Source organism: Microcaecilia unicolor, chromosome 5, assembly GCF_901765095.1.
Source record: "Microcaecilia unicolor chromosome 5, aMicUni1.1, whole genome shotgun sequence".
Lineage (NCBI taxonomy): Eukaryota > Metazoa > Chordata > Amphibia > Gymnophiona > Siphonopidae > Microcaecilia > Microcaecilia unicolor.
The window spans coordinates 325,739,592-325,755,256 of record NC_044035.1 but is presented as its reverse complement, the minus strand read 5'-3'; the positions used below and the strand labels follow the sequence as shown (position 1 = coordinate 325,755,256).

Below are 15,665 nucleotides of genomic sequence, written 5' to 3'. Positions count from 1 at the left end.
TATAATGGAACTGAGGTGTCTAGGTTCTATTATAGAATGCTAGCGTGACGTAGGATACTTATGCCTAACATGTAGGTGCTCACACATGTGCCAGGCATAGAGCTGGTGTATTACAGCTCTGTTTGGAAACTCTCTCAAATGAGTGATTCCAGGATTGGATATGTGGCACTGAATATGAGCAATTTTTTTAAATATTAAAGACACTTATCTTGATAGCAGAGATTATTCCCTCTAACAGCAACCTCCTGAAGAAGCCCATCTATCAGGTTCCAATGGGTTTATAATTCAGATAAGTGGTTGGGGTTTTTTTTCCTTCTGTAAAATCATACCATCATTCTGCAATAATTAATGCCTGAGCAATCACAGTATGTGGCAGGGACATATGTATTCTGTAAGTTATCCATGTAAATGGGAGCCCTCACCTTTGTCCCATCCATGCTTCTCCTCCCCTGTACAACCCTCCCCCTTGCAAATACCTGCCTGGTTCATAGAATTGCCCTTCACATGTGCTGTAAGCCATTCAGTAATTTACTGATGGGCAGATTATAAATGAAATAGGAATCGGAGTGGCATTGTACAATTATAACCCAAGGGTCTAATAAAAATATAATGTTTGGAGCCAGCATCTTCCATTCCCTTCGCTTCTCTACCTCCCCTTTCCCTCCATGACAGCTCCCCCCCCCCCCCCCCCCCCAGCTAGGTGATGTAGGATTAATATTAGAACACTTATTTTCTGTGATGATCCCCTCTTCATATATCTAGAAGGCATATGCATTTACAAGAAATACATGACTAATGGTTTTTATAACTATTTTGTTATACATTTTTTACTTGTTGTATGTTTACTTTTTTGAGATAAGATAAATCAAAAGAGAGCTGTGGAGTAGAAGATAAAAAGAATTCAGCTTCATCCCTCCCACTCTGTAATCATGTATTATAAATGCTATCAAACGGACAGGAGAGAGTGAAAATAAGGAACTCATAAAATCATTTTTAATGGCAGTATAATCACACCTTATTTAACACCGGCAGTATAATCACACCTTATTTAACACCATCTGACTTTCTTGGAAAGAGGTGTGTTTGAGGGCAGCCAAACGAATCATTGTCCTGGGAAAAAGTACAACAAGACCAGAGAAAAATGCAGATCAGGTGAACACACCTCTTTCCAAATAAAGATCCCTAAAGTGGAAGCAACAGTGAGAGGAAGACCTGTCTTCAGTTCCAAGGCTGTCACTGTGCAAGGGAGACATCTCTTCTTCCAAGGCTCACTGTACAGGTCAGTACTGGCAAACGGTAACACTGAATATCCCCAGGAAACAGCAGAGGGAAAATTGAGAGTTTTTATTTTATACAAAATTAGTTCATTTATAGCATGTGATTTAACAAAGGGGCCTTTTTACTAAACCACACTAAGCACTAATGCATGCTTAACATGTGAAAAAAGGCTTACCACAAAACATGTTAGAGTTTTGCCTGTCCGTGTGCACTAAAATTGTTTTTAATTTTTTTTTTTCAGGATGGGGCATGTCATGGGTGGGGATAAGTCCTTCCAATAATTTTCTATTTAGAGCACTTGTAGCTTTGAGCACGTTTAGTAGTATGTGTGTTTGCAATAGCACTATTAAATAGCTTACTAAGGGATTGCCCGATGAGGAGACGCTATGCCACTAGGCAACAAAACATTTAGGAGTGTGCCGTAAGTGGTGTCTTCTGAGGGTTCCCATATTAAGTTCAGTATGCATTCATGTATTTGCAGTTAACACATTTATGCAATTGAATACATCTTTAGAAGTTGGGATTCATGTTGTTATTATCAAAAGAACAATTTTATTGAAAATAATACAACGATTCCCACAGGTGCATGCTGCACACACAATTAGTTCTTTTTTCTTTGGATTGGTGTAGTATATGGGTGGGGAACTGGCATGGAAGCGTTCACATTAGCACACACCAACTGGATGACATGGACAATGCAGAAGCATTTAATGCCTCCTAAATAGGAGGCAGAAAGTGTTCCCACATTATCTTTTTTGGGCTTAGTGAACAGGAAAGTCCTGCATTAGCATGCGCTGTCCAGATTTTCCCACAGCTTAGCAAAAGGGCCCCAAAGATAGGAAAGTTCCTAGAAGAACTAAACTGAGACCCTGAAAATCTAAAAACACTTGCTGAAGATATTTTTGCTTTGTTTTGTGTTTAATTTTTTGCTGTGTTTCTTGTTTTAATATTTTATATAAGGGTTTAGAATGAAGGCGCTGGAAAGTGTTGTGGTTTTTGTTTTTTTTTCTTACTGCTAAGGTGGAAGCTCCACCTTAGCTTTTATAAGTTTAGGACAGGTTGATTTATAGGGGCTTGATATTTATTTTATATATATATTTTTTTTCTCTAGGCTTGAGTATTTGCCTTATTATGGGCTCCTTTTACTAAGTTGCAGTAAGCCCAATGCGGGCTTACTGCTCGCTATAACAGAAGTACCGCCAGGCTATGGTAGGAGCCCGGCGGTACTTCCCACCTCTACAGCATCACTTCTGGCACTACAAAAAATGTATTTTGTAGCGCCAGACTGTACCCGGTGGTAATCAGGCAGTGTCGCGGGTTACCACCATGTTTGTGCAGGAGCCCTTACCACCACCTCAATGGCTTCCCCCCACCCTCTTCTATAGCACCAAGGCCACTGAAAAAATTAGCTATAGAGTTCTTTAACTTATCAGTGCATTTTGCAGGCAGCACTAGTGCACTACAGTGTTTTGTTTTTTTTTCAGATCTGAGGGGCCCTTTTACTAAGCCATGTAGGTGCCTACGTGCACCCAACGTGTGCCAATTCAAAACTACTGCATGGCCCGGGCACAAAATTGTATTTTTTTTTCTATACGGGCCCGTGCCCACTACATGTGCCAGAAACTTTCTAGCACGTGGCACTAACTGGGTGGTAACTGGCATTGTATGTGTGCTGACGATTATCACCTGGTTAACGCGTGAGACCTTACCACTAAGTCAATGGGTGGCAGTAAGGTCTCAGGCCCACAATGGACGTGCGCCAATTTTCATTTCGCCGCCAAAAAGGCCTTTTTTTTGCAGGTGCACTGAAAAATGAACCTGTGCACGGCCAATACATGCGTCTACACCAGTGCAGGCCACCTTTTGGCGCACCTTAGTGAAAGGACCCCGCATCACCAAGGAGGGGAAATTTGGCATTTTGCACAAAATGTTAAGAATGCCCTTTTGGCAAAAGCTACATCATGACTACCTAAATTTAAATCTGAGCCCCCCTAGGCTTCTGCCCTCAAAATGAAAGTTAAGCCATCCATCTAAAATCAAGGTCCCTTTTGCAGTAAATTTGCACTTCCAATGCATTAGGTGCAAACACCAGTGAGAGCCTGTGTGCTAACTGCTGGGAGCACAGGGCAGACACCAAGGCATAGATTTAATAAATGGTGCCCACAGATAGGCACCAGGATTCTGTACTAAGCTGTTATTCTATAACAACATGCCTAATTGCCGGGAATGCCTCTGGCCTGCCCATGCCCCCTCCCATGGTCACTCCTGCTTTGGAGTTGCGCTGCGCTGTGAAATTTAGGCACGCATGTTGTAGAATAGAGTGTAGGGCAGATCTGTGCTTAACTCCTAACTAATGCCATGTAAGTGCTTGTTAACTCCAATCTCACCTAATTAGCTAATTAATTTACACATGGATCTGTGATCGGCATTCAACTTTGGGCAACCTATATAGAATCCAGCAGTTGGGAGGTAATACTTAAAATGCCTACAGTTAGGCGCAGGGATAAAATGTGCTACATATGAATTCTATAATGGCAACTGAGCACGCAATTGGTGGTGGTGAACACTAGTGCAAGGCCACGTTTACATATTTAATTTTAGGTGCAAGAAATTACTCTAGCTCAAATGCTCACACCTAACTGTAAAGAGGGAGACCAAAGACACAATAGAAAGCAAAAAAAAAAAAAACAGCACTTGGGTCTTATAATAATTCTTTATTATGAGACCCAACATGGGCCATGTTTCAGCATCTGCACCTGTGATGGGGGTCTGGAAAAGTGACTTTATTAAAAGCTATTCAAAAAGATGGTCAAAAGAATCAGTATTTGAAGTCAAATACTCAAAAATCCAGGAACGCGTCCGGAATACGATCCTCAATTGTGTCACGGCGGCAACCAACTAACAAGCTAAGTGTAAAATTGGATGTGCAGGTTTATAGAATTAATGGGTTACTGCATGGTAAATGCATTGGTAGATAATGTAAGTGCATCCACATTAACTGCTAATGTAATTACTCCAGTCCTGAGAATCACCACGCCCTACTGACATCGGCATCAGTGCTCTTATCTCCCCTCATGCGATCTCCACTGCATACACATATTCACTGTTACTGCAGCTCCAGCCATGACAAGCTACTACTACTACTACTTAGCATTTCTATAGCGCTGCCAGGGTTACGCAGCGCTGTACAAGTTTGAACATGGGGAAGGACGGTCCCTGCTCAAGAGAGCTTACAATCTAAAGGTAACAAACTAGGTATCATGAATGGGGGAAGGTGGTTAGGCGCCAAAAGCAAGGGAGAAGAGATGGGCTTTGAGTAAGGACTTGAAAATGGGCAGGGAGGGCGCATGGCGTATGGGCTCGGGAAGTCTGTTCCAGGCATAAGGTGATGCGAGGCAGAAGGGGCGGAGTCTGGAGTTAGCGGTGGTGAAGGGTACAGATAGGAGTGATTTGTTCTGAGAGCGGAGGTTACGGGTGGGAACATACGGGGAGAGGAGGGTAGAGAGGTAATGGGGAGGCTGCAGATTGAGTGCACTTGAAGGTCAATAGGAGAAGCTTGAACTGTATACGGTAGTGGTAAGCTACATCTCTTATGCCACAGAGCTCCAGGTCCCCGTGGCACCAAATGCTTCTACCTCCTAATCTGCATGGGCATGGCACGTAGGTTTGTTTACACATATGCAAACTTATGTATACAGGCAGATGGACCCTCCATGGCAGATGCTATTGCTCAGTGAAATGCACCTAAAAATGAGTTGCTAAACTTGTGTGTGATTTCTGGGTTTTTTTCTTTGAATTTTCTGGGTAATGCTACCGCACTCGTTTCTATTCCATACCACAACAGTATAAATAAACAGCACTCATTGTTACCCTACAGATCTGAAGAATGGCTTCCTGTGTCGCAGGTTTACTGTTCTTCTGCCTGATTTCTGGCATCTGTTTCACTGAAATTGCAGCAACAGTAAAGGGTAAGATCAAAACGTTGATTTATATGATTGGTAACGGGGCAATTGAATCGGCACCAGCTTAAAATGCATGTGTCCAAACACAAAAGAACAGCCACCACCTTGAAGTGAAGGCAATAATAATGAAATAGTACTATAGAGGGCACTGGAGTTCTGCTTTTTTCTAACATTGCACAACAAAGACCTCTAGTAAACTCTACCAATATAAAGTATGTGACCTTGTGAATACTCACTGCTTCTGGAACAGAGGGATGGCCCTTCTGCCTGTGATTGACAGTGGTGGGAAGAGAGACCCATTGGAAGGAAACTGTGTTCCTATTAATGACAAGCCCAGTGGGGGTAGTCTGGTCTTTGGCTCCAGCTCCCCGGCTTTATTATTTCTATTTAATGTACACCTAACAACCCGCTGCACCTGGGGAGAGCAGGAGGGAAGTGCATTTAACGGAGCTAATGCAGCTGCTGCTTTTACACAAAGTGAGGCCTGGTACAGAGAACCAGCTCGACACCCTTCCTACAAAGAAGCCAGGGGAGAAAAAGCAACAAAATAAAGCCTGAACCAACAGGACTGAGGACTCCAGGAGCTTGTATGTCTGTTGGGGCAGGGATCACTTAAAAGGACCTACACAGATCCCAACTAAGGGCCAGATGCACTAAACCTAAGGAGCCAGCACCGTGGTTTTTAAACCAGTTCTAGCCAGTCTAGTGAGCAAGTAGTAAAACGAGACATGCACAAAAGGGTTCTCTTGTTGCAGGAATTACCACTATTGTTAGCAGAATCTGTGGTACTTCAGGAGTCAAACACCACACACCAGAATGAGAGAAAAGTCTTCTTTATTTGCCAGCAAACAAAGTAGGACATCAGCGCTAGCTCTCTCCTTCTCTTCTCAGCTCCTTCTCTTCTAACGTAAGCTGCTTCTGTTCCCATTTATATAGGGTCCTAAACCCTTCTAGCCCCCCTTTCTCACCAGATGGTAAAGAATAGATTGATTACCCTGTCTTGAACTAATTATCTCTACACCTTTACTCAAAAATATCAGTTACATAGGTTTGAGATATTTCCTAAACTGACCTATGACCTGGGGCCTCTCAAACTAGACAATGTGGCACCTATCTCCTGCATTTTATTATTATTCACATAATCAGATTCCCGGTTAACTTCATAACTTGAGCTGGGTTCATTGAGGGGCTAAGGGGCCAGTCTTGCTTAATGGCACACAGACATGGTTTGTTGTTACTTTCAGAAGACCAGTCCTACACTTAACTATAATCCATCAAGGAGAAGACTTGACTTTCTCTGACCTCTTTCACCTATTAGCTTCATACACAGAACTAGCTAGGACTGTGGATAATTCAAACCAGATGATGACCTCTTAAACTGCAGACAAATCTCACTTGAAAAGTCAGACAAAGATGTAACACTGAATTGAAAAGATATTCTACATAGAAATAGAACTTATTAATTAAACAGAATAAAATATATTTTAAAATAAGCAGAAATCAGAATTCCTTATAAGACAAAATCTAACTTATCTAGAATTATTTAAATCTACTCTATCTCCTTCTACAGCGTTCAGTCTAATCTTTTAAAACAGCTTGCTTGCTGATCCCCTCGAGATTGTCCACTATGCCTTACTCAGAATGGCATCCAGATGTGGTAAATAATACCTATGAACAATCCATCACTCAAAAAGGGACACACAGTTTCATTTCTCACTGACCTTTCTAACCTCTAGTCTAGCAAAAGCTAGACTTCTGAGTAATTAAACCCAGATGGCATTCTACCACTTTCCAGGACTGAACCAAAATTAAACAGAATTAACAAATATGATTTCTTTGTCCAAGCTGCCTCACTCTGAGCCATTTTCCTGTCACGGTAGCAGCTAACGGAATGCAAATGATCTAAAAGGTATTATGAGCTAATTAGTATTATAATGTGCATGCAAGTCAGATGCACAGCTGTTTTTTGACCCCATGCACAAAAGCAGTCCCTACCTTTACTGTGGAAAATCTAACAGGAGGTCTGCACACCTCTCGTTAATGCCTGGCTGGGGCTGCTGTGAGCTGTTGCTGGTGCAAGAAGCATAACAGGCACTTCTGTGGCAATTTATTGGAGGCTGTAGACAGCTATTATACATGCAGCTTGTCTGCGTGTATGAAGCTATCTTTGGCATTGTGCAGCAGAGGGAGAGACAGCGTGACCCTGGAAAGAGAGAACTGCAAAGATCTGAGGGAGATCCAGGTCTCTCTCAGCCAATCACAGCGTGTTTAGTTAACAGCAGTGACAGCTAAAATGTGCTGCGATTGGCAGGCACTACTTTTTAGTGTTCTGCTTTCTTTTTAAATGCAAGAAGCATAAGTGCCTGCCAATCGCAGCACTTTTAGCTGTCACTGGTGTCGGCTAAACGCGCTGTGATTGGCTGAGAGAGACTTGGATCTCCATCGGATCGTTTAGTTCTCTTTTTCCAGGGTCCTGCTCTTGTCCTCTGCTGCACAGTGCCAAAGATGGCAATTTATTGGAGGTTGTAGACGGCTATTATACACGCAGCTTGTCTGCGTGTATGAAGCCATCTTTGGCATGCGCAGAGCAGCCACGCATGTCTAGTGCATTCGACATGGTAAACCACACTATATTAAGAGTACTAGATAAGTTCGGGATTGGTGGAAACATATTTAACTGGATCAAGGGTTTCCTAACCACAAGAACATACCAAGTAAAATCAAACTCAAACATATCACCATGGAAAGCAGACTGCGGAGTACAACAAGGATCACAGCTATCACTGATCCTCTTCAACCTAATGATGACCCCACTAGCCAAGTCCTTATCCCAGGGGCGTAGCCAGACTTCGGCGGGAGGGGGGTCCAGAGCCCGAGGTGAGGGGGCACATTTTAGGACCCCCCCCCCCGCCGCCGCCAGCACCACCACGAACAACTTTGACCTCCCCCCCCTGCCGACGACCCTCTCGACCCCCCCCCTCTCCAACTGCTCCCGCCGTTGCCTACCTTTGCTGGCGGGGGACCTCAACCCCCGCCAGCCGAAGTCTTCTTCCTTCGTTTGGTTTCCGAGTCTAACGTGCAGGACATCAGACTCGCAGAAACAGAACGAAGCCTTGCAGGGCTTCGTTCTGTTTCTGTGAGTCTGACGTCTTGCACGTTGTACGTGCAGGACGTCAGACTCAGAAACCAAACGAAGGAAGAAGACTTCGGCTGGGAGGGTTGGGGTCCCCCGCCAGCAAAGGTAGCAGGCGGCGGGTTGAAGGTGGGAGGGGGGGTTGAGAGGGTCATTGGCAGGGGGGTCCAGGGCCAAATCTACGGGGGCCCAGGCCCCCACGGCCCCATAGTAGCTACGCCCCTGCCTTATCCAACCAAGGCCTTAACCCCTTCATCTATGCAGACGATGTCACAATATACATTCCTTACAAATCTAAACTGATAGAAATCACTAACGAAATCAAGATCAGCTTCAACATCATGGACTCTTAGGCAAATGCATTTCAACTAAAATTCAACAAATAAAAAACACATTGTCTTATCCTCTCATCCCAACACAGCGCGGACAACCCCACAATTATCAACACCCCAGAGTACACCCTCCCTATCTCAGACAGCCTGAAAATCCTCGGCGTTACATTGGACCGCAACCTACTACTACTACTTAACATTTCTAGAGCTCTACTAGGGTTACGCAGCGCTGTACAGATTAACAAAAGAACAGTCCGTGCTCCAAGGAGCTTACAATCTAATGGGCGAAACGTCAAGTAGGGGTAGTCCAGATTTCCTGAATAGAGGTATGATAGTTAAGTGCCGAAGGCAACACTGAAGAGGTGGGCTTTGAGCAAGGCTTTGAAGATGGGCAGGGAGGGGGCCTGGTGTATGGGCTCAGGGAGTTTATTCCAGGCATGGGGTGAGGCGAGGCCGAAAGGGTGGAGCCTGGAGTTGGCAGTGGTGAAGGGTACTGACAGGAGGGATTTGTCTTTAGAACGGAGGTTATGGGTAGGGATGTAAGGGGAGATGAGGGTAGAGAGGTAGGGAGGGGCTGTAGATCGAGTGCATTTGTAGGTTAAAAGAAGTTTAAACTGTACCTGATCGGAAGCCAGTGAAGTGACTTGAGGAGAGGGGTGATATGAGTGTACCGGTTCAGGCGGAAGATAAGACGTGCAGCAGAGTTTTGAACGGACTGAAGGGGGGATGGATGTCACTAGAGAGCCAAGTGACATCCACAACAAAGAAAATGTTCCACTCAATGTGGAAACTCAAACATGTGAAACAATTCTTCCCAAGGGGAACATTTCGCAACCTGATACAATCAATGGTACTAAGCCATTTAGACTACTGCAATGGAATTTATGCAGGTTGCAAAGAACAAACATTAAAGAAACTTCAGACTGCTCAAAACACAGCAGCTAGACTGAGTGCATTTGTAGGTAAGAAGGAGAAGCTTGAACTGTATGCGGTATCTGATCGGAAGCCAGTGAAGTGACCTGAGGAGAGGGGTGATATGAGTATATTGGTTCAGGCGGAATATAAGACGTGCAGCAGAGTTCTGCATATACCCTCTTCTCCAAGGAAACAGGTTCTTTCAGGGTAAGGGGGGATGGAATTTCCCTTCAAGGTCCCAGAATAGAACCCCCCCCCCCTCTTTTCTGCAAATACTCAAGAGACAGCTGTAGGGTGCTTCAACTAAAGGATTGAGGTTTTTCAGCGTTAAGTAAACACTGTAAATGCATACATTTCTAATCTCCATCTGTGTCTGTGATCCCCTCGAATGACTGTCTGCCTTTTTGGGATTTGGGGTTTCCCACATGCTGGGTAGACTAATCCCTGTTGGTTAACCCTTCATAGTACCTTTGCTTTTAGGATATTCTTCCACACAGACACCCTCCCTCCTCACCCCCCACCCCACATAGGAATATTGTCCCTATAATACCTTTTCCCATAGTTAAGCTCCAGGCTGATGCTGCTTTCACTCTTTCTCTCCTCAGCTTGTAACTCAGGCTCTTAGTTCTTTATCACATGCTAATGTTTGTTAGCGCATGCTAAGCTTTAGTAAAAGGGCTCCTAAGACATTTACCCCATCTCAATTTCTATGCAAAATTTAAAGCATATTCTATAACTATGTACATATCTTAATTGGTTAATTTGCACTGTTGAATGTCAACAAGCAATTAGCAGCATTAATTGGCATTGAGGTTTATGAGCACAACTCGCTAAGTGTATTCTATAAAGTGGTGCGCCAAAATTCTAAGTCGTATAGTTGAAAAGGGGGCATGGGCGTTTCTAACAACCCGTTCTGCACCTAATTTAGGAGTCTGGATTTACACCAAGTAAAATGTGGCATTAATGGACGCTATCAAATTTGGACGCATTGAGAGCCACTTGGTGTATTCTATATACTGTGCAAATCAAGGGCAGACTTATATGGTCTGTGATGGGAGGCGGGACTGGTGGTTGGGAGGCGGGGAATACTGCTGGGCAGACTTATACGGTCTGTGCCATGAAAACAACAGGTACAAATCAAGGTAAGGTATACACATATGAGTTTATCTTGGGCAGACTGGATGGACCATGTAGGTCTTTTTCTGCAGTCATCTACTATGTTACTATGTGCAGAATTTAAGCCTATTCTATAAAATGTAGGTGTACTTTACAGAATACGCCTAGGCATTTTTTTTTTTTACATGGAATTTTCAGGCATGTATGTATAGAATGTAGCCCTTAACACAAGACTTAGCTTGTGAATGAATTAGAAAGTACCTCGGGCTCGGAGAAAATGTAGGGCACTGGGCATGGAATCTTCTGATCTCTTTCAGGCCTCTGTAGGAATTTGTCACCCACAAAGGCATCTGCAGAGAGTACTGTTTTGGAAGCATCTGATTGGCACTTTGGTTTGGCTGGCCATCTGATTCAAGTCAGTGCTGATGACAGATTGATCCAGCCATGGTTTTGCCCCATTGCTTCCATATGAACGAGAGGACATGAAATGAGATTGAAGGGGGGGCAGACTCAGGAAAGATGTCAGGAAGTATTTTTTCACGGAGAGGGTGGTGGATGCTTGGAATGCCCTCCCGCGGGAGGTGGTGGAGATGAAAACGGTAACGGAATTCAAACATGCGTGGGATATGCATAATGGAATCCTGTGCAGAAGGAATGGATCCTCTGAAGCTTAGCTAAAATTGGGTGACTGAGCAGGTGGGGGGAAGAGGGGTTGGTGGTTCGGAGGCGAGAATAGGGGAGGGCAGACTTATATGGTCTGTGCCAGAGCCGGTGGTTGGGAGGCGGGAAAAACTGCTGGGCAGACTTATACGGTCTGTGCCCTGAGAAAGACAGGTACAAATCAAGGTAAGGTATACACATGAGTTTATCTTGGGCAGACTGGATGGACCATGCAGGTCTTTTTCTGCCGTCATCTACTATGTTACTATGTTACTATCTCTGCTTTTCTGAGAGAAACGAATCACAGGCCTGTAGATGTCATGGGCCCACATCAGGGCTAGGTCTTGTTGGTGCATTGTGAATTACCAGAGGCAGCGTAAGAAGGAAAAGACCTTCCAACAAAACCTTCATAAAGATAATTTACATAAATGTAAATATATGTGCAGGACCTTATGGCACACAAGCCCAAACCTAGCTATTATCAGTCCCAAAACGGTGAAAAGTTCATGCACAAAATATGAAATCAAGAACATGGTCCCAAAGTGAAGACTGCAAAATCGCATCCAAATTGGTCCGAACCATAAAGTTCAAATGCAATATAAATTGCACACCAACCACATATGAACCTTCAAAAACACAGTTACTTAGCTTTGCATATAATAGAAAAACGTATTTATTCACATCTATCTATTCATTTCCATATTTTTATGTAGGCTTTGTTGGTGTAACATTTTCTTCATTTATTTTGGATAATGTTCAAGTGATCCATTGGCCAACATTTTTATTATTCACATACTAAAGTTCTCTCATTTCAATAAAACTAAGTCCAGCTTTGGATGTTTTCACAATGTTCAAAATCTGAAAAGGAAGTCATTTTCAAAAAGAAAAATGTTTGTTTTTTTTTAATTTTTTTTTCTGAAAATACTGTTTCAAACAAGGTTTTGTACTTGGGATGTTTTGGGTTTTGGTCCATTAAAAAAAAAAAAAAAAAAGAATAAGTGCAAAATGTAGATTAATGCTTTTTTGGGATGTTGGAACTAACATTTTTAGTAGACTGGTCCCTCAGACATCCCAGGAGAAGAGTGGGGCACCCTAGAGGGCACTTCTGTGCAGTTCATGAAAATGCTTCCAGATGCACAACTCACCTTGTCCCCTGAACCCACCCAAAACACATTGTCACCCACTGTACACCACTATAATAGCCCTTATGGATGAAGGGGGCACCTATATGTGGGTACAGTAGGGTTTTGATGGGAGGGGTCACAGTTTCCAGTACCCTTCTCCACCACCGCCAACTCTAGGCTTCGCCCTTTCTGCCTCGCATCACCCCATGCTTGGAACAAACTCCCCGAGCCCATACGCCGGGCCCCCTCCCTACCCATCTTCAAATCATTGCTCAAAACCCACCTCTTCAATGTCGCCTTCGGCACCTAATCACTACACCTCTTCTCAGGAATCCGTAACTACCCCAACTTGACATTTCGTCCTCTAGATTGTAAGATCTTCTGAGCAGGGACCGTCCTGATTTGTTAATTTGTACAGCGCTGCGTAACCCTAGTAGCGCTCTAGAAATGTTAAGTAGTAGTAGGGGTCACAGTTTCCACCACAAGTGTGACAGGTAGAAGGAGATAGGGACCTGGGTCCCCAACTCCATAGTGCACTGCATTGACCACTACACTACTCCAGGGACCTGCATGCTGCTCTAATAGACTTGACTTTAACATCTGAGGCTGTCAGAAGTTGGTAAGTCATATTTTATTTACAATTTTAGGGAGTGGGAGGGGTCAGTGACCACTGGAGGGGGGGGGGGGTCACCTCTGATTCCCCCCAGTGGTTATCTGGTCATTTAGGGCACATTTTTGTACCTTTATTTGTTCTGAAAACCGGTCTAGACCAAAATGTCTTAGTTTTAGTCCTGGACGTTTTTGTTTTGTTCCATTATAGCTGTAAAACATCCAAGTCTTGGCATGCCCTAACCCCGCCTATGAAACACCCCTTTGTGACTTGGACATACTGCAGATGAATTGCATAAATAAATGTCTGCAAAATAGGTTTTGAAAATACCAATTTGGATGTTTTGGGAAGAAAAATGTCCAAATGGTGCATTATGACACTTTAGATGTTTTTCTTTTTCAAAAATGAGTCCCATAGAATCCTTATCCCTCTTCACCCTCCAATGAGGAGCAAATTAACCATTTTTAAAATATATGAAGGACCTTTGTGCTTAAAACCACAGCACTCTTATCACCTCAAGCTTAGACTACCGCAACTTGCTTCTTAAAGGTCTCCAACTAAGCCATCTCTCTCCCCTTCAATCTGTTCATAAATGTGCTGCACAACTTATATTCCACCAGTGTCGCTACGCTCATATTGGCCTCTTCTCAAGTCACTTCATTAGCTCCCTATCTGTTACTGTATACAGTTCAAACTCCACTTACTGACTTGCAAGTGCATTCACTCTGCAGCTCCTCTATAGTGCTCCATTCATCTCTCCCTACACTCCTCCCCAAGAACTCTGTACCCTTCATCTCCACCGCCAGCTCCAGACTCCATTCCTTTTATCTTGCTGCACCATAGCCTGGAATAGGCTTTCTGAATTGGTACATCAGTCGGAGCTCTGGCCATCTTCAAATCTAGGCTAAAAGCTCACCTTTTTGAGGCTGTTTTTTTTAACTCGTATTCACTTGTTCAATGCCCATGTCTGTTTTATCATTCCCACCTTAAGTAATTCCCTTATCCCCCTTAAGTAATTCCCTTATTTGTCCATCTTGATTAGATTGTAAGGTCTGTCGAGCAGGGGCCATCTCTTACATATTTAGTGCATAGCACTGTGTACATCTAGTAGCGCTATAGAAATAAGTAGTACATAAGTATTGCCAGACTGGGACAGACTGAAGGTCCATCAAGCCCAGCATCCTGTTTCCAACAGTGGCCAATCCAGGTCACAAGTACCTGGCAAGATCCCAAAAAAGTACAATACATTTTAAGCTGCTTATCCTAGAAATAAGCAGTGGCTTTTCCCCCAAGTCCATTTTAATAACGGTCTATAGACTTTTCCATTAGGAAGCCATCCAAACCTTTAACTCCCACTAAACTAACTGCTTTTACTACATTCTCTGGCAACAAATTCCAGAGTTTATTTACATGTTGAGTGAAGAAATATTTTCTCAAATTCATTTTATATTTATTAGTTTGTAGCTTCATTGTGTGATCTCTAGTCCTAGTATTTTTGGAAAGAGTAAACAAGCGATTCACATCTACCCGATCCCAGTGCACTTTTTCTAGTAAAAAAGGTGCCGGTACTCAAATCCTAGGCCACCCTTCAGGGGTGGGGGTAATCACTGAGGGACCCTCCCCACAATAGCCAGGCCCCCTGCAACCAATCACAGAACCTATAACAAGGCAGAATTGGTGTGTAGAGCCTGAGATCTTTCATTAAAACTTGAGGTCCATGGGTCAATTTTAGCAGAGAATGGAAAAGGTGCCGGTACTCAGTACCTCCTCAAAAAAAGCCCTGCCCGTTCCACTCCACTTATTTTACCGTAGTAGTAGTATGTTATGGGGCATTGGGTGATGCTTACTGCATGTAGAACTGTACTTGAATTATTTCTCTTGTATTGACATTAAAGGGAAAGGGGTTTCACAGCCCACTGTAGTCACAAAATCTGGAAAACTGAAAGGAAAACTGCTCAAAGTGAAAGGAACAGACAGGCAAGTCGAGGCTTACTATGGGATTCCATTTGCAAAACCACCAGTTGGACCATTGAGATTTGCTCCCCCACAGCCTGCTGAGCCCTGGAAAGGAGTTAGAGATGCTACTGCCTACCCCCCAATGTAAGATTTTTCTTCATCTATATTTTATTAGTTTATTATGGATCAGTACATATATTTACACTGTGTTTATATTGTCATATGAATGAATGCTGCATATTTGTTAGGTTATGCATGCCCTTACTATGGTCCTTTGCTTCTTTTAATGTTACTTAGGGTCCTTTTTTACTAGTTGCACTTACTGTAAATTACCTGCAAAGCCTGTACTGTAAATACAGGGAGCATGCCCAGAATTTGCCCTGCATTTACCACACAGGGTACTGCTACTGCATAGACAACTGCAGTTCATGCACCTTTAGACAGCAAGAGTGCTCCCACGCCACCTCTGGTGCATGAAATGCAGTTGCCCCAGCTATCTAAAAGATACCATGGTAGCAGTGGTTTACTCCCTTCCAGTCCCCATATCAAGTACTCCCTTTCTGATCCCCATCCTTCAAC

General features: G+C 43.5%; 1 protein-coding gene across 1 annotated transcript in view; it reads left to right on the top strand.

The window, feature by feature from the left end:
* The first annotated feature begins 1,099 nt into the window (after positions 1-1,099).
* LOC115470866 (fatty acyl-CoA hydrolase precursor, medium chain-like) overlaps positions 1,100-15,665 on the top strand; it is a 62,489-nt gene continuing 47,923 nt past the window's right edge. Inside the window, exons 1-3 of the mRNA XM_030204459.1 lie at positions 1,100-1,279; positions 5,156-5,246; positions 15,026-15,230. Of these exons, the coding sequence (XP_030060319.1) occupies positions 5,165-5,246; positions 15,026-15,230 (287 nt within the window). The 5' untranslated portion in view covers positions 1,100-1,279; positions 5,156-5,164. The remainder of the gene's footprint in view (positions 1,280-5,155; positions 5,247-15,025; positions 15,231-15,665) is intronic.